This window comes from Spodoptera frugiperda, chromosome 22, assembly GCF_023101765.2.
Source record: "Spodoptera frugiperda isolate SF20-4 chromosome 22, AGI-APGP_CSIRO_Sfru_2.0, whole genome shotgun sequence".
NCBI lineage: Eukaryota > Metazoa > Arthropoda > Insecta > Lepidoptera > Noctuidae > Spodoptera > Spodoptera frugiperda.
Window position 1 is genome coordinate 3794313 of NC_064233.1, and position 18607 is coordinate 3812919.

At 37.2% G+C, this 18607-nt stretch overlaps 1 protein-coding gene across 1 annotated transcript; it reads left to right on the forward strand.

The window, feature by feature from the left end:
• Positions 1-57: 57 nt before the first annotated feature.
• On the forward strand, positions 58-18416 carry LOC118279749 (uncharacterized). Its single transcript, XM_050702462.1, has 11 exons — positions 58-1202; positions 2306-2374; positions 7613-7942; positions 8641-8724; positions 9291-9479; positions 11172-11351; positions 16082-16174; positions 16965-17066; positions 17599-17686; positions 17887-18255; positions 18306-18416. The coding sequence occupies exons 1-11, from the start codon at positions 661-663 to the stop codon at positions 18414-18416; spliced, it is 2157 nt and encodes a 718-aa protein (XP_050558419.1). The 5' UTR covers positions 58-660.
• The last annotated feature ends 191 nt before the right edge of the window (positions 18417-18607 follow it).

Sequence of the window (18607 nt, forward strand, 5' to 3'; positions counted from 1 at the left end):
GCAAAAAACCTACCAAAATATCCAACTTAAACTTACCACCGTAAAGTTACCAAAAAAACACATGTCGCGCAATAAAGTCTGACAGTTTGATTGACAGTTACTTCAGCTCGGTTCACGTTCCATTTTCGCTAAATAAGAAAATTCGAATTGGAGCGAAAATATTCAGATTTTCATTTACCTTCATTCACCAACTAATGCAAATAAAGTATAACTGTCCTTCTTCAACCGAATCGTAATGCAATAAATTGTGTTTATGAATGTTTAAGATATTGATTAATTTCTTCTCAAAGTTGTGTTGTGAAGGTATAAGGTAGACGGCAAGTCGGCGAGTTGTTCATTTAAAATATTATTGTTGAACTATCTACAAGTGATATTCTCTTTGGAACTATCGTTCATGAAGAGAAGGAGGGAAAGTATTGAGGGTGAGACGAGATCATTAGTTTTATTTAAATCTTGAATTATTTTGATTCATGATTGACCGTTACGATCACCAGTTGAAACGTATTTTAAGTATTTTTGTATGAAAATAAGTACAATAAGTAGAGTTTTAATTAGTGATGTAATACGAAAAGATTTTTATATAATAAAAATATTTTTCGATGCTGTGTTTTTAAATTAAGTCGTAATATCTTGAAATCAAAAAGATATTTCATAAGTGCCATGGCTCTTGCCAAATCTAATTTAGATGTAGCCTTAGGCTGTGATAATTGTAAAAATAGTGATAAAAATGGTTCCGGAATTAAAAGTAGCATATCATCTAATGATAATCAGAAAGAAAATACTAGAAACAAAGTTTCAGAGATGTGTGAAAATTGTAAAGAAGATTTACCGCCAAAAAGCGGTGAAAACGCGGCGAAAGTAGACGCTACCCCGCCAAAAAACAAAAGAAGGAAATTAAACGATGTTTTCGATGATTATGTGAAAAAATTGGATTACAACATTCTATGTTTGAATTTCATGAAGTTACAAAATTTCATAGACAATGATGAAATTAAATTCATGTATCTCCCATTTTTTTACAATGTGAAAGCTTATGAGGAGTTTTTTAAAATGATAATTGATGATATGGAGTTATTGGAATCCCAGTCCTTAGATGATTATAAATATAGGAACGTTTGTGATAATATTCTACAGTTAATGCTTTTAAAAAAGGCTGATTTCAAACTGGCACATGCATACAAATATGTAGAGAATGTTAAAAAGTAAGTTTTGTTTTTTTTTTTTTCTATTTATGTATTTTATGGTGATTGGTATTTTTTTTTTATATATGTAACCTCATACCTGTCTCTTATCATTATTTTAATATCATTTTTTATCTTTGTGGAGGTCTCTTCTTCTCGGGTTTAACTTGGTGAAAATGGGCCCAGTGTCCCACGACTAACAAGAAAAGCGGTGCCCATTGCCCCCTACTAAATATTAGTTTATAATTCTTTATCTTTTTATATTTTTTTATACTTATCATTATTAAATCTGATTATTTTTTTTAATGTGATTAGTTTTTCATGTTATTATAATAAGTTTTAATACAAACTCTGGAGTAAAACTTATTGGATCTTATTTAGCAAAGAATTTGATTCCATAAACTTTGTATAATGCTATTCCTATAAGCCTATAACATAGCACTTTTAGTTTATAACCCAAGTATGCATATTAAAACCTTCATAACTCCAGAAATATGCTTGAAAATAGACCAAAGTGCAACACAAAATATTTTTATTGTATCTCATATTAAATACATAATGGGAGGTTTAAAAGTTGTTAGGGAAGAACTAAGCTTAATGATGTGTAATGTTCAGTTCACAGATTAATGATAAAATTTGTCTAAGCTGTGCTAAATCTAATGATTATTTTATTTTTTCTCTAAGTTAATTGGTTCTCTACCATTGTGACTGTTGAATTATTATTTCAATATATTTATAATATATTATAATACTACTAACAAAATATAACTAAAAGTTATTTAAGTTATGTAAGTTGTATCACTAACAAACTATGGAACAAGTCTCCAATATAAACAATTATTATTATTAAACATAGTATAAGTTGACCCCATAAGCACCCATAAGCCCACAACACAGTATTATTAGTTTTGTAAAAAGTTATTTAAATTATGTAAGTTGTATCACTAACAAACTATGGAGCAAGTCTCTGAAATAAACAATTATTATTTTTAAACAAAGTATAAGTTGGCCCCATAAGCCCACAACACAGTATTATTAGTTTTACGAAAATGAATCTTATTGGTCACATTTAAAGTGCTATTTTCTTATTGGTTTATATTTTAAATATGTTTTCTTATTTACAGCATAATCCTAACAGTTGAGAAGAAATATTTTGGTGCCCCTGATGGGACTCCCGTGTCATCAACACCAAAGTGAGTTCTTTAATATTATTATTTATTTTCAGCCATAGTCGTCCCACTGCAGGGCAAAGGCCTCCCTACCCTCCTTCCACTCGTCTCTATGCAGAGCTTTCTGTGGCCAATCCTTTTCATAGGCGTCGAGTTCATCCCGCCATCTCCTTCTGGGCCTGCCGCGACGTCTATTGACGTTTAGTGGGCTTCACTCTTTAACATTACCTATATTTATTTTGATAACCCTTTGGATATCGTCACGCCTTTTATCCCTAAAGGAGTATGCAGAGATTCACATTTTAGCACTACAATGTACACCCATTTTTCACAATTTATTTTGTTAGTCCCATGTAATAAGGGGTTGCCATATACCGGTCACATTACAAGACTCCATACTTGACTTAATTAAAAAAACCGAAAATGACCCAGTAATACTTTGCGCGACCTGGGAATTGAACCCGAGACCCTTACGATCACTCGGCCAACGAGGCAGTCAGTGTCAATCTTTTCTTATTAATATTATAAATATAAATGCGACATTTTGTGTGTATAGCGGAGGACAGATCTGCCTGATGACTAATGTATTCAACTCTGATATCCACTGTACAATATAGTAGTGCTTGAAGTATCACTACTTAGTGATAGCACGAAGATAAAGACATTGTACTTGATATCAAGATGATAACCCTTGTTACTGTTACATACAATGGGAATGATTGTCATCAATTATGTTAAGGGTATTTACCAATTTGACAAATGTGAGGATCTTTGAAACGAAATTCAGGTTTCCTCACGATGTTTTTCTTCGCTGTTAGTGGTGTTTAAATAATCTTAGAAAGAACATATAACTCGGAAAATGTCACATTGGTACTTGCCGTTGGTAGGTTTCGAACCGTTATCCTCATGCATGAGGAGCCTTCTTAAACCTCCGGGTCACCACGACATCGCTTACCACGCCGTTTGCTTATCACGATCCAAAATATCCGAGCAACGAGTGAATCCGCGCGACATTAGCAAGTCTGCTATAAAAAGTGTGATTCATGTTTGCAATTTAATTATAATAGATACGTATAATAGTATAATAGATAGGTATAACAAGTTCCTCGTGTCATTACATAAGAATCGACATTGCGATGCTTAAAATACAATCGAGGGAATCCCCGAACAAAAACTGTTGTTAACTAACACGGAAGTATAAAATATCAGTGACGTAAGACAAGATGTAGATACTTTCAAGGGATTCCCCGTGAAATATAAAAGAGTAGGGTTGCCAATTTGCGAGAAAAATTTCCTTGTTATTTTTTTTTATTAAACCGGTTTGGTACATACAATTACGTACCTACGTACCACAGTCCGCTTTCCGCCGTAACGAGTTTACTTTGCGTTTAACGAGATCGAAACGAGAGCGCGTTCGGCCTTCTAATTGGTTGGTTTATTCGAGTTGACCAATTAGTGCCCTTAGTACGAGTTTGCTTTATGTTGACCGAGACCGAAACGCAAGCACGTTCGACGCTCTGATTGGTTGGTTTATTCGAACCGACCAATCGGTACCCTTAGTATGAGTTTGCTTTACGTTGAACGAGTTCGAAACGTAAACGCGTTCGGCGCTCTGACAGGCGCGAACGAGTAAACCAATCAGAGCTAACGTGCTCGCGTTTCGATTACTTTAACCGATTCCGTGCGGAAGTCTTTTTAGCAATCTTTAGTGCCTGGCGTCAAACAAAAATTCTGTGATGCCTCTGAGGCACCAAGCGCCAGAAAGTTTGATGATTCCCCTGGGGAATCATCCGCCATGAATTGTCACTTTTAGCTTGTTTTCGTGTTTCTACTTGCTAAAATAATCATTTGACATTGTGTATCTAACGTAGGCAGTCAGTAAATTCGTTCAGTGCGTTTAAAAGTGACGATCTGTGTGTTTTTATGGAAATGGAAGGTAAGTGACTAATTTATATTAGGGGTCGTAAACCTTTTTGCATTATTTCATGGATTTATTTATTCAAGTGTTGTAAAGAATTTATACACGTACCACTTGAGTTTGTCGCGAGGTGATATTTATTTATTATTATTTATAATACAGTGTTTTGTAGGGAAACAATTTTAACTTCACTATTTTGATGATAAAATTGTTTCTCTACAAAATACTGGATTACTGTAGAACATTTAACTGAATGGGAAGTCCGAATACAAATTTAAAATCAAAGAGTCCAATAACACAAGCCAATGTCGTCACAAATTTAAAATCACGGAGTCCAAGTGCACAAGCGAATGTCGTCGAAAATATAAGCAGTAAGATCACGTCACGTCTGTTTACTAAGGGCAGCAAGACAGAAGTGCGGGGCCCCGCCGCCCCGGCCGGGGTGAAATAGTTATGCACCGCACAGTTAGTATGAAAAACTAGCGGGACAAAATTATTTTGTACCAATACCAGAGCAAAGCAGCTTGTCTTGATTCTTTGGCGTTAGAAGGATCATTTAAGACATGTCCTAAATTGACTTTTGTCCGTCTAGTTTATCAAAATATTATACTGTGCGCCGGCGCAAACAATTATGAACGGCGTAGTTTTAAACAATAATCAACCGTATACGCAAGGAAATACGGTACTTCGTAGGCGAAGGGCCGGCGAACAGCGCACTCTTTGTACGTTTTTAGGCAACAATGAACCTTATGACAAAAGCATTTGATTTTTGAGAAACATTCCAGAAAGTGGGCTGTTAGAATTATAATCAATAATAGAATGTGTCGGCAACTTGGTTTACAACCCCTGACGTCAGCTAATTTGCGAAATTACTTAAAACGAACACTGTGGGCATGATAAGGGTGACAAATAAAGACACTTTTATTTAGGGGGCTCTTTTGACGAATGTCGTTTAAGCCGAGTTTTGTATGATTTAGTTTTGTATCCTCTCGGGCACCATACGCCATACGCAATAGATTTACATGGTGCCTGTGCGGCATCATCCGCACGGAAACGGTTAAACGTAAAGAAAACTCATATTAAAGGTACGTGTGATCCGACCGTTCCTTTGCGCTCCTTTACCATATAACTTTACTTGCTATTTCATCAAATTCTTGAGCCTACTCATCATGTTGAATTGACATGACATATCCTACTAATCTATACTATACTATTATACTATATTACTATATATAATATATAATATATCCTGGTTTTGGTTGACTTCTCGAATGCCTTCAGTATGGTCAGTCACGACATCCTTTTAGGTATCCTATCCCACCTTACGGTCTCTGGCGAGTCACTGGAATGGTTTTCTTCTTATCTTCAGGAGCGTCAGCAGTCGGTCAAACATGGTGACTCAACATCAAATTGGCGCGAATTAAAAGCTGGCGTTCCTCAAGGCGGCATACTTTCACCTCTCTTATTTTCCATATTTATTAATCTAATCACCTCAGAACTTCAGTGTTCGTACCATCTGTATGCCGACGACTTGCAGATTTACTGTCAGGCCGACTTTGACGACTTACCGAGCGCCATCACTAGAATTAATGCTGACTTGTCTGCCATCAGCAGCTGGTCGGCACGTTTTGGGATCGCGGTGAACCCTAATAAATGCCAGGCGATCATCATCGGAAGCTCTCGGTCTCTGAGTAAGGTTGACGGTGCATCCCTGCCGCCTGTTGTCTTCGACGGTGTGATCGTGCCGTTCGGTAGTGACGTCAAAGATCTCGGCTTGCTCATCGACAGCAATCTGAACTGGCAGGCACAAGTCACAAATGTGTGCAAAACGGTCACCGGATCACTGCGGTCTCTTTATCGCGTTAAGAACTTGCTTCCGTCTACCACCAAGTCAATGCTAGTGCAGGCCTTATTGTTCCCTATTATAGATTATGCGGATGTTTGTTATTACGACCTGAATGCAGATCTCCTCAATAAACTCGACCGACTTCTGAATAACTGCATTCGATTCGTTTTCAACCTGCGTAAATATGATCACGTTTCTGCACATCGGATGCAATTAAAGTGGCTGCCCATACGCCAGCGCAGGGAGCAAAGGGCGCTTACCACACTTTTCTCCTTCCTCAACTCAGCTTCTTCGCCTAGCTACCTTTCCTCTCTTTTTCAGTACACTTGCGCCAACCACAGCAAATATCTACGCTCTTCCAATAACCGTCTCCTTCAATGTCCTACACACCACACTAAATTCCTTCATTCTTCTTTTTTATCCAATCCATCTTGCTGTGGAACGCGCTCCCCACCGATGTCAGGATGCTGTCTACTCGCTTGACGTTCAAGCGGAGAGTTCGGGAGCTTCTTCTGAAGAGGTTGTCAGAGTCTTCATCATGATCATCACTATAATTAGTATGTATATATTATATGTAAATAGTATATGTATTGTTATTATGTAGGTTTATTATTTTTCCATGTTATTTAAACATATATATATATATATATGTTTAAATAACATATATATATATATATATATATATATATATATATTGGTACATATTTGTGTAAGTAAGTATATTCTATTTTTCCACCTGAGCTTTTCTGTATTTACTTGCTCCATGCACCTACCACTGGTTTTTCACTGCATCACCTAAAGGTTTGGCTGGTAGAAAATGCCTACGGCATTAAGCCCACCTTGTACACATTCATGTGCATAAAGAGTAATAAATAAATAAATATTATAAAGCTGAAGAGTTTGTTTGTTTGAACGCGCTAATCTCCGGAACTACTGGTCCGAATTAAATAATTCTTTTTGTGTTGGATAGTGCATTTATCGAGGAAGGCTATAGGCTATAAAACATCACGCTATGACCAATAGGAGTCGAGCAGAGCGGGTGAAACCGCGCGGAAGTAGCTAGTATCTATATATTAATACGTGATGCAAAAACTTTGTACATACCTCTTTTTACGAAAATTGCGCGGACGTAGGAGCATAAAATTTGGTACACTTATAGTTTATGTGTAGGAGAAGTCCAGAATGCTAATATTTTTCAAAAATAATGCTTATAAAGTACATTAAATTAATAAATAAAACATTACACACACATGCATAGTATCTATCTGATCGTATTTGACAAAACGTCAAAATATTCTCACGTCTAATATGAATAGAGTTTTATAAAAGAGTTTGAGTTTGAGTTAAATAAAAAATATCCTTGAACGTATGTTAAATGGTATTGTAAATTAAATCGTATATGGTCGAATTTCGACCACTAGGTGACCACTAGTCTATTATAAATGCGAAAGTAGTAATGTTTGTTTGTTAACCTAAAATACCACTTATTAATTTACAGTTCAGAAACAGACTTATCACTATCACCAGCAGCATCAATATCAACGGGCAGCCAAAGCTCATCTCCCTCAGACCAAGTCTCAATTGGCTTCAAGACCCATTGTCTCCGAGTAACACTGGCTTTCATACAAAACAAGGCAAAGTCGAAAATATTCCCAGAATTAAACGACGAACAGATACAGTACCTAAACAGTTTGATACAAAGTGAAGATGTAACGGACAGTGATCCGGTTATACAGGATTTGTGTAGCACGCTGCGTGACGAGCTCAAGACATTTTATAATAATTACGATTTGAAAATGCAGACTATTGAGTCTGGGAATGAGAAGAAGTAAGTTTTGTTTTTTTTTTTAAATGATAATGTTTGGTGATGATTGCATGGTTGGTGCAGGGGTTAGACAACTGGCTGCCGTGCAACGTGTAGGTCAGGGATGGTGAACCATTGGCACGCAGCACAATATTTTGGGCACGTTACTATCACAGAATCTGCCCTATGCCTATCGTTATTTTCATATATGAATAACATTAAAGATTCAGAGTTACCTAAATGATTCCAGTTCAGCATCAATATTGCTTAACGAACTACCAAAAAAAAAAACTATTATTATTTTGATGGCACATCAACCATCTAAATCAACATTCCTTTAAAAAATGGCACATTTTCGCACAAAGGTTCGCCATCTCTGGTGTAGGTGACATTCTTTGTGTGATCCTCAAATTATTGTGTCGGGTCTAGGTGTCATGTGCATGTGAACTTGCATGTTTGTAAACGCACCCACGGCACAGGAGATAATTTTAATGAGGGGCAATTTTTAAAAAATGAATATGTTACCTACCACAGAAGCTGAGCTGCGCGGAGCTGAACAGAGACTTATAGAAATCGACCACTCACATATTTCTACACACTCACACATTCTAATCAATCAATGCGTATTACTGTCATTTAATCAGCAATTTGTTCTTTTAAGAATGTTTCGCCACAATAGGTTAAAAAAGTTTTGTGTACTCATCAAAATGTATATATTTCAGGTACCTGTTGATGGAGAAGACAGAGAAACCGCCTGCAACCACTGTGATATCGCAACCAAGTGATAGTAATATAAGTACTAATATGTAAGTGTATTTAAACTATTACTAAATACCTTTTACCACACGTACATACGTAATTATATATTAACCTTCTTGAATCACTCTATATTTATTAAAACAAACGTTTTTAACCGACTTCAAAACAAAAGGAGGTTCTCACTTTGACCATTATGTATGTAATGTATATGTATAATTTCGGGCCGAAGTATGGCTCTCTCACTTTAAAAAATATATTTATTTATTGGGTTCATAATTTTGCTTTAGGATTGGTAACAATGAATGGCGGACTTTAGGTGCCTAATTAAGGCCTCCGGTAACCTCAGTCACACAACTCACGTCGGTTTTCTATGAGGCCGTGGGGCCTTAGTCTGCTATTAGAATTGTTTCAGAATGATCGATCAGTGATCAGTGCAAGATTTGACGGAGCTATAGAAAACTGTTGTATAGCTCCGTCCCTCTTGCACTGATCACTGATCGACGTTCAATCTGTTAACAGACTAAGGCCCCTGGTATCACTCCGGTCGAGCCGGCCCATTTGTGCCGAAGCATCGCTCTCCCACACTTAATAATTACCCATCTCTCGTCCACAGGAACCCACCGCAACCACAAGCATCAAATAATCGAGCACAAATCTGTGCGTCCCAGCTTATTAAAGTAAGGAAGAGCAATACACTCGCGACCGCCGAGTTCGCCAAGAAAGCTCTCATCGAAATACTCAAGTTTATGGACAGCGACAAACCAATGATTGTGTTCTCGCCCAACGACGGTAACGAATACTGGTTCGTATCATCTATACTAATACTAATATTATAAAGCTGAAGAGTTTGTTTGTTTGATTTTTTTTTGGAGGACTTAATGTTACCCCACATTAGGATTATCTCCTGTATTGTGGGTGCGTTTACAAACATACAAGTTCATGCGATACACATGACACCCAGACCCGGATACAACTTATATTTAGTGTTATTAGATCCAAGTTTCAGAATGCAGGCATTTGTTTTTTTAGGCGGGCAAGGAAATAATACTAGCGACCCGCCCCAGTTTCGCATAGGTGCGATGGTGATATATTAAGCATGTATCTATACTAATATTATAAAGCTGAAGAGTTTGTTTGTTTGTTTGTTTGAACGCGCTAATCTCCAGAACTGCTGATCCGATTTGAATATTTTTTTGTGTTGAATAGTGCATTCATTCAGGAAGGCTATATGCTTAAAACATCACGCTATGACCAATAGGAGCCAAGCAGAGCGGGTGAAACCGCGCGGAAGTAGCTAGTTTTCATATATATGCTTTTTTATTTTACATAATCAACTAGCGACCCGCCCCAGTTTCGTATGGGTGCAATGGTGATATATTATGCATGTATTATACATATAAACCTTCCTCTTGAATCACTCTATCTATTAAAAAAAACCGCATTAAAATCCGTTGCGTAGTTTTAAAGATTTAAGCATACAAAGGGACATAGGGACAGAGAAAGCGACTTTGTTTTATACTATGTAGTGATAATTTCGTATAATATTTCATTACTTGAGACTGCGTCGTTGGTCGAGCGCTCGCAAGTGCGATTGCCGGACGAAGGCGTCTCGTGTTCGATTACCGGGTCGTAAAATATCATCATATATCGTATTATAGGTCATCTAATTTTTTTTTATGGAATAGATGGAAATAAATCATTTTTTTATGGAATAGGTGGCTAACGAGCAAACGAGTCACCTGATGCGTAAGCGATCAGCGCCGCCATTAATCTTTAGTATACCAAAAATAATTTAAACAACACCAACATCACACCTTTAATTCCCGAACGAGGGTGGACGGCAGAAGTTCTTCCTGCACCTTACGGCACGTAATGCCACTGTCCAATGTACACTTACTTTTCATCATTTGTGTTTTAACTCCCATGGAATAGGGGGGTGAGCCTATTGCCATATACTGGGTACAATTCCAAACTCCGTGCTACTACTGAGAAATTGTCGAAAAGCCGAAAATACCCAGTAATACTTTTGCCCTAAGCAGGAATCGACCCCGAGATCCCTAGTCCTGCAGAGGCACTTGCGACCACTTGACCAACGGGGCAAAATAATTTATATGAAATTGATTTTGTTTATTATTTATTTATTTGTTATATTACAATAAAGTTTAACATATTTTGCACCATTAAACCAGATCTGGTTTGTATTGGTTGGTATATCTATACTAATATTATAATCTATACTAATATTATAAAGCTGAAGAGTTTGTTTGTTTGTTTGTTTGAACGCGCTAATCTCAGGAACTACTGGTCTGATTTGAATAATTCTTTTTGTGTTGGATAGCGCATTTATCAAGGAAGGTTATAGGCTATAAATCATCACGCCACGATCAATAGGAACCGAGCAGTGCGGGTGAATCGCGCGGAAGTAGCTAGTAATTTATATGAAATGGAATTATACCAAACATAATTATACTAAAATATTTAAATATGAATGCAGGTTCTACAGGCAATGTATAAAATGGCCGAAACCGGACCCACGAGTGCAGTGGACGGAGGAAACGTGCAAACTGTTCAGACAGCTCAAGGATATGTTGCCGACATACAAAGTATACGCTGCCACCAAGAAAATTAAAAAGAAGAAGAAGGGGGGCTTCGTTGACCCTTATTTAAAGTTTCAGTAAGTATTTGTGTTTGTTGTTACAGCCATGTACACACCACACACGTCCGTGTGTGCCCCGTGCGTGCTGCATACGTGCGTTTGCGCCGCGCGTAATCTGTGTGTATTATGCTGTGTGTTGTGTGTGATGTGTGTGTGTGTTGTGTGTGTGTGTGCGCTGTGTGTGTACTGTGTGCTACGAATTAAATAATTCTTAGGGCTGCGAAGAAGTGCATTTAGGAGTTCAGGCTTCGGCTATAAGAATAGGTCACCGGATGGTCTTTAGTCTGTAAGTCTGACACTCCCTCTCGCCTCACCCAGCGCGGAAAGAGCTAGTATTAAAATAAGTCGGGTTTTTCTTCCTGACGCTATAACTCCAGAACACATGAACCGATTTCCAGCTCCTTAAGATCTATAGAAAAGAAAATTCAGGAAAAAATCAAGAGAAAAGCAGGAAAATAGAGAAAATCATTGGTGGCGAAACGGAGTTCGCCGGATTTGCTAGTTATATTATAAATGCGATAGTTTGTATGTTTGTTTGTGACTCCTTTACGTCAAAACGGCTTAAGAGATCGAGATGAAATTTGGAATAGGGGTAGATTATGGTCTGGAATAACACATAGGCCACTCTTTATCCCACGGAAACGCGGGCGAATCAGCTGGTAGAAGCTAGTCTTTTAAGTAGTAGATATATTTAGTTGCTAGACGGAAATAGTATGATAATATAATTAAACAAAGATAGTTTTAGTAATAAAATATATTTCGTCTATCTGATACAATAAAATATTCAAAAAGGATCAAACATTAATTTTCTAGAAATAAGTCTGCTACCACATCTATGATGTGGTATGCTATATAGCATTATAAATGTGCTCTCCAGTTCAACTAAGATAAGTTTTTTATAATATGGAAAGATGCGTGTAATGTACGCGTGCTATGGATGTGTGCTAGAGATGAGTGCTTTGGTAATTCTTCATAGCACATCTACTTGCACTGCGACATACGATACATACAAACGGTCACATATTGTGATCGTTTCCACTGATACCAGATAATAGATACTTAATAGATAAAGATAATTTCACAGCTTAGCTATTACATCTTCGTAGCATAGCTACATAGTACATCTCTGGTGGAAAAGTACCGTTAACGCTTAGATCGATAAAATGACAGGAAGGGGGGTAAAATTCCAATTACTTTTGAACCAAACAAACGGGGCAAGTTAAATAAAATTGTTCAATAAAAAGTTGTCTATTTTATATTTATTTTTAGTTATAGTATGTTTATTTTTTATTTATATTTTAGTTTTTGTAATTTGTCGTTTTAGCCAAAGGAGGAATAAAATTAAATTGAAAGATTTATTAAATAGTATAAATGGTGTGCCTGAGGTGCCTGAAATACCCGCCAGTGTATTAAAAAAAAGGTATTATTTATTTATTATTATTTTCTTTTATTTATTTTTTAGTTTTTATATGTTTAATCTTAAATTAATTGTTAAATATCTCAAAAATCTATTATTTTACACTTTCTTTATTACTTAAAGTAACGCCTTTCGCCACTTACAAAATGAGTTTCGGGTTCGATTCCCGGGTCGGGCTAAGTATTATTTTAATGAGGTTTATTCAATTTTTCCAAAATTCCTTAGCACGGACTCTGGAATAGTGTCCAGTATATGGCAATAGATTCATTCCCTATTACATAGGACTTATAACATAAATTGTGCAAAGTGGCTGTTATAATTATAGTATATTTGAACTTCTTAACTAACTCTTCAGATATTAAAACGCGTTAAGTTTATGTTAATTTTTTACCCGACTGCGCCAGAAGGAGGGTTATGTTTTTCGAGAGTATGTATGTATATATGTATGTATGTATGTATGTATGTATGTATGTATGTATGTATAATTGTTTGGCACGCCCTGCAGCCTAAACAAAAAGAGATAGGCTTGATGGATTTTGGCTTGAGAGGTGTCGTTGGATTCGTATTTACTGTGAGAGTGACACTGGATATATCAAAATATTTAAAAATCAAAATGGCGGATTTTTGGCGCCAAATTCGAATATTTCTCACTCTCTACCCTAAACGGCTTGATGGATTTTGACTTGAGAGGTGTCGTTGGATTCGTATTTACTGTGAGAGTGACACTGGATATATCAAAATATTTAAAAATCAAAATGGCGGATTTTTGGCGCCAAATTCGAATATTTCTCACTCTCTAGCCTGAACGACTTGATGGATTTCTGCTTGATAGGGGTCGTTTGATTCGTATTTACTGTGAGAGTGACACTAGATATATCAAAATATAAAAATAATAAAACTAAAATACCATAAAATAAAAAAGGTAATTTAAAAAACTAAAAAACCCGACTGCGTTTCTTTATAATATTTAAATGAAAAATCCCTAAAACAAGAAAGTCATCGTAAAATTGAAGCAGTCGGGACCCATTCTAAAAAGCCAGCCGTAAGTATGTGCCCTCACTAAGTTTTCATATTTAGAATGGGTCCCGACTGCTTCAATTTTACGATGACTTTCTTGTTTTAGGGATTTTTCATTTAAATATTATAAAGAAACGCAGTCGGGTTTTTTAGTTTTTTAATTGGTATGATAAATTATATATACATATATTATTTATTTAAATAGTTTTTTTATTATATTTTAATTTAAATAAAGATTGAGAAATACGAAGAGACAGAGAGCGAGGGTTGCAAAGAAAAAGTTAGATAGACAAAAAGAGATAGAAGCTTTAGAATCAAGGTATGTACTGCATACAGCCAGACTGAATGTGGGTTGCGGTTTTTGTGAACTAACATGGTGTACCTAAGGTGCTTCTCTAACATAGTGTAAAGTCGTTTATTACAAAGTTTTTGATAACACAATAATTAATAACTAAAACTTCATAACTTCATAATTTTCTATCATTAGAACTTAAGATTTTATTGTAACTTTTGTGAGACATACTAAATTAATTACTATGTTATCGGCTTACTCACGTAATTGTTTGACGAGGAACTCGACTAGTTTCAAGCCATGCTAGAGGTTCATATTCATGTGCCTACAGTAGCAGCGCGACAGTCGCCGCGTCGTGTGTCGCGGAATGCTGCTCATGAATATGAGCTTCTAGCATGGCTTGAAACTAGTCGAGTTCCTCGTCAAACAGTTACGTGAGTAAGCCGATAACATAGTAATTAAAATAGAACTTAAGACGGGATATGTACTATGTTTATTTACATATGTCTATGAGTTTTCGATATTTCGGCACTGTTGCAAGCAGATCAAGTATGAAAGAAAATATTCATAATTTTCATCTGTCTCGGGTATCAAAGTAGGTTCAACAACAATGCTTCTAGTGATTTACTAACACAATCACAATACTGAATCAATGGTCTTAATACGAGTTTGTTTAACGTTTCGGCGCTTTGATTGGTTGGTTCATTTGCGTTGGCCAATCAGCGCCGACCGCTTTCTCGTTTCGTTTTCGTTCAACGAAAAGCAAACTCGTACTAAGGGTGCTGTATTAATAATTAATTTAACTAACTGTTCTTATAGTAAATATCTGGTTTAGGGAACAGAGAGTAAAGTTCCCTAAGAAAAGGAGGATCCTCCGACCAGGCGAGGTGTTCAGCCTGGCGGGCTTTCTGTATCCATGTTTATTCGCATGTAAACTTCGCATGTGCGATGCAGGATATATGACGTCATCTGTTGATTTGCTCGTCGACCGTCTATGTGCGACTTCTGTCATCTGTCAATTGTCATGTGTCGCCACACTGGTATTATATTCTTGGTTTGCTTTTCGTCTTCAATTTTACATCTAGGAGATGGGTCATTTATCCTTTTTTATATATCCATAATATGTGAAAACCTAACACATAATATAAGGTTTATAATAATGTACCTTTATTAACCCAAAACACATTAAGCTATGCAAAACCAGTATAAACTGACCGTCGATTGTGTGGAAAGATCATACAGAACCAGACCATGATATACTAGGTATATAGGGTGACTGGTAATTAGTGAACGATATTTAAACACGTGATTGTACTCATGATTACAAACAACTTTCCCAAAGATACTGTTTTTCTATACTCATTAGTTTTATTTTTATCACAATAACAAAATTTTATTAGCACGCGCGCGTAATGTTTCAAAATACGCACGAGTCTTCCTATAACGCGAGCGTGGACGGGTCGCTGCTATCAGCTGATCATGCGAAAGCACACGCGCAAAATGTTGTTTTGTTATTGTGATAAAATAAAACTAATGAGTATACAAACAAAGTTTCTTTGGGAAAGTTGTTTGTAATCATGAGTACAATAACGTGTTTAAATATCGTTCACTAATTACCAATCACCCTACACTACATATTACCAGTATAAACTGACCGTCGAATGTGTAGAAAGATCATACAAAGCGAGACCATGGTAAACTGGTTTTGTATAGCTTCACGTTTAGCCATAAGAATAGGATGATAGATAATTATTATTAGAACTTATAACGGGATATTTACCATGTTTATTCATTTTAGCTATCCCGTTATAAGTTCTAATAATAGTGTTAGTGACCATGTCAGTTTAAAAACTGATAGATAATTTCTGTATTTCAGAAATATTATCGTGTCTGAAGATTCTGACTCTGATGCTATAAGAATAGAATGATAGATAATTTCTGTATTTCAGGAATATTATCGTGTCTGAAGATTCTGACTCTGATGCTATAAGTATAGAATGATAGATAATTTCTGTATTTCAGAAACATTATTGTGTCTGATGATTCTGACTCTGATGCGGAAAGCTCGAGTCGCGCTTCCAGCGTGGACAAGACGCCTGCCCGGGAAAAACCGAGGTAAGTTATTTTATTATGGTACTAGCTGTTGACCGCGACTTTGTCTATTTTAATTATGGCAAACTCTTTAATGTGAAGGAGGGATATAGTCTAGTGGACTAGTAGGTACACGTTCTCACTATCATACATTCATAATGATTTTAAGACGTGGATGATATAATAAAACTGTTTAGAGTACGGAAAAAAATAGACTATATTCAGCAAGACTTTTACAGATACAACAGCTTTACCGCCAAGACAGAACAGATAGCAAAAAGTGTTGCCAACCTAACGTTTACAATTATAAACTTAACAGCATTAAAAAGTAAAGATTGCGTTCTTAATTACCACCAATAACCTCACGCCTGCCTCCCATGGGCAAAGACAATGGGACGCCAATTGCTACGTATCTTACATACCTGCACTTACCCAAAGTTAGTGCCTTGTTCGCACTACGCTAGTATTGTAGACCAGTAGCGAAACACATAGTGGCTCTCTCTCGTTTCTGTTCCAAAATCGAAGCGAGACACATCTACTAAATACTCGCTACTTGACTAAAATACTAACGTGGGGCAAGCCAGGCGAAAAAGGCTTTTTTTTAATGTCAAATGGGCCGACGTTTGGCCGCTAGAAGATATTATTAATTATTAGATAGAAGACACTTAACGACATGTTGGTTTTCACCAACCCATAAGTGACTCAACAATACAAGTAAGGGGTTAGTTTAGGTACTCCTTCACGCTAAGTAATACTTAGTTAAGGGACAATTTAGGGGTGGTTGAACCGATAATTAACTACAGCATGGTTTTAGGAAAGTCAACGAGAAGATAACTTGGCGCGGCCTGGAGTTGGAACGTAAGGGCAAGCTCAGGGAAGGGTTGGCTAACCCCGTGCAGAGCGATAAGGCCATGCGGTAAGTGTTTTGATATTAAATACACACACCAACAGCTTATGGTAAACGAGCAGACGAATCACCCGATGGTAAGCAATTGCCACCGCCCGTGGACATACGAAACACTGGTGTTCACACAGGCCTCTGGAGGCTTGTCGTTGTTGGGGAATCAGGGATGGGAAGGGGTGTAATTGGGCCTCCGGTAACATCACTCACACAACGAAACACAACGCAAGCGTTTTTTCACGTTTTCTGTGAGGCCGTGAGGCGACTTCTGTTTTTTTCAGATTGGCTACTATTTTCTGTATTTATTTGAACGCGCTAATCTCCGGAACTAGTGGTTCGAATTGTAGAATTCTTTTTGTCGGATAGTCCATTTATTTAGGAAGGCTATAGGCTAATAGGAAGCAAACGTCGTATTAATTAGCCAATCCGCATTGAGCAAGGGTGGCTAGTAAACCTCAAACCTTCTCCGTACGAGAAGTGTCCTTTGGCCACGTGTAAAAAGTAAAGTAAAAAGCGTATCAATGTCATAATAATGATTATTTTCCAGTATGATGCGCGGTATGGGCTGGAGTGGGGGAGCGCTCGGAGCGAGGGGCACCGGCATCATAGAGCCTATAATGCTGGAAATTGACCAAGTAAGTATACTTACCTCTAAATTATTAAAAAAAAAGCAGACAAGTCACCTGATGTATGTGCGTACGTGTGTGTGCGTGCGAGCGTACGTAAGTGCGTGCGTGAGTGCGTACGTGCGTACGTGCGTCCGTGTGTTTGCGTGCGTACGTGTGAGTGTGTACACGTTTGGTTCGTACGTTTAAATTTAAATTAATTTTTACAGGTAAAAGGCGTCGGCTTCGGTCACAAGAAACGTGATGTAGCGAAACAACAGTCCGCTCAAAAGAAGACACCGTTTCCGAAATCGACACAAGATTGGATTAACAACGACGAACAGACGGACACACAGCCTTCAGACTCCGATGTTATTGTGGAGAAAACGAAACAACTACTGCAAGAAAACATATCGTTTGATGAAATGCTGAAAAAAAATAAAAACGACTCTAAGACTTTAGTTATACGGAAAATTACCAAAACAGGCATAATAAATAAGCCAGATAGTAGTTCCAAATCGCCTGAAAATAAGCCTAAAAGTTCAAAAACTCCGGACATTGAGACACAGAATTTGAAACCGCTGGAAAATGAGGAACAGGTCCCTAAACGATCTCGGCACTTCATACCACCGCAAAATCAGTCTTCAAGCTCAACAACACAGCAAAATCAGTCCGAGACAATAATACCACTGCAAAACGATCCCCAAAACTTATCGTCGCCGGAGAATCAGCCCTCCAAAACATTCCAAAATCAGTGTAAGACCTCAACACCGCCGCAAAATGAGCTCCAAACCGCAAAAACACCTCAAAATGAGCCCCAAACCTCAACAACACCTGAAAACGAACCCCAAACCGCAACAACACCTGAAAACGAGCCACAAACCTCAACAACACCTGAAAACGAGCCACAAACCTCAACAACACCTGAAAACGAGCCCCAAACCTCAAAAA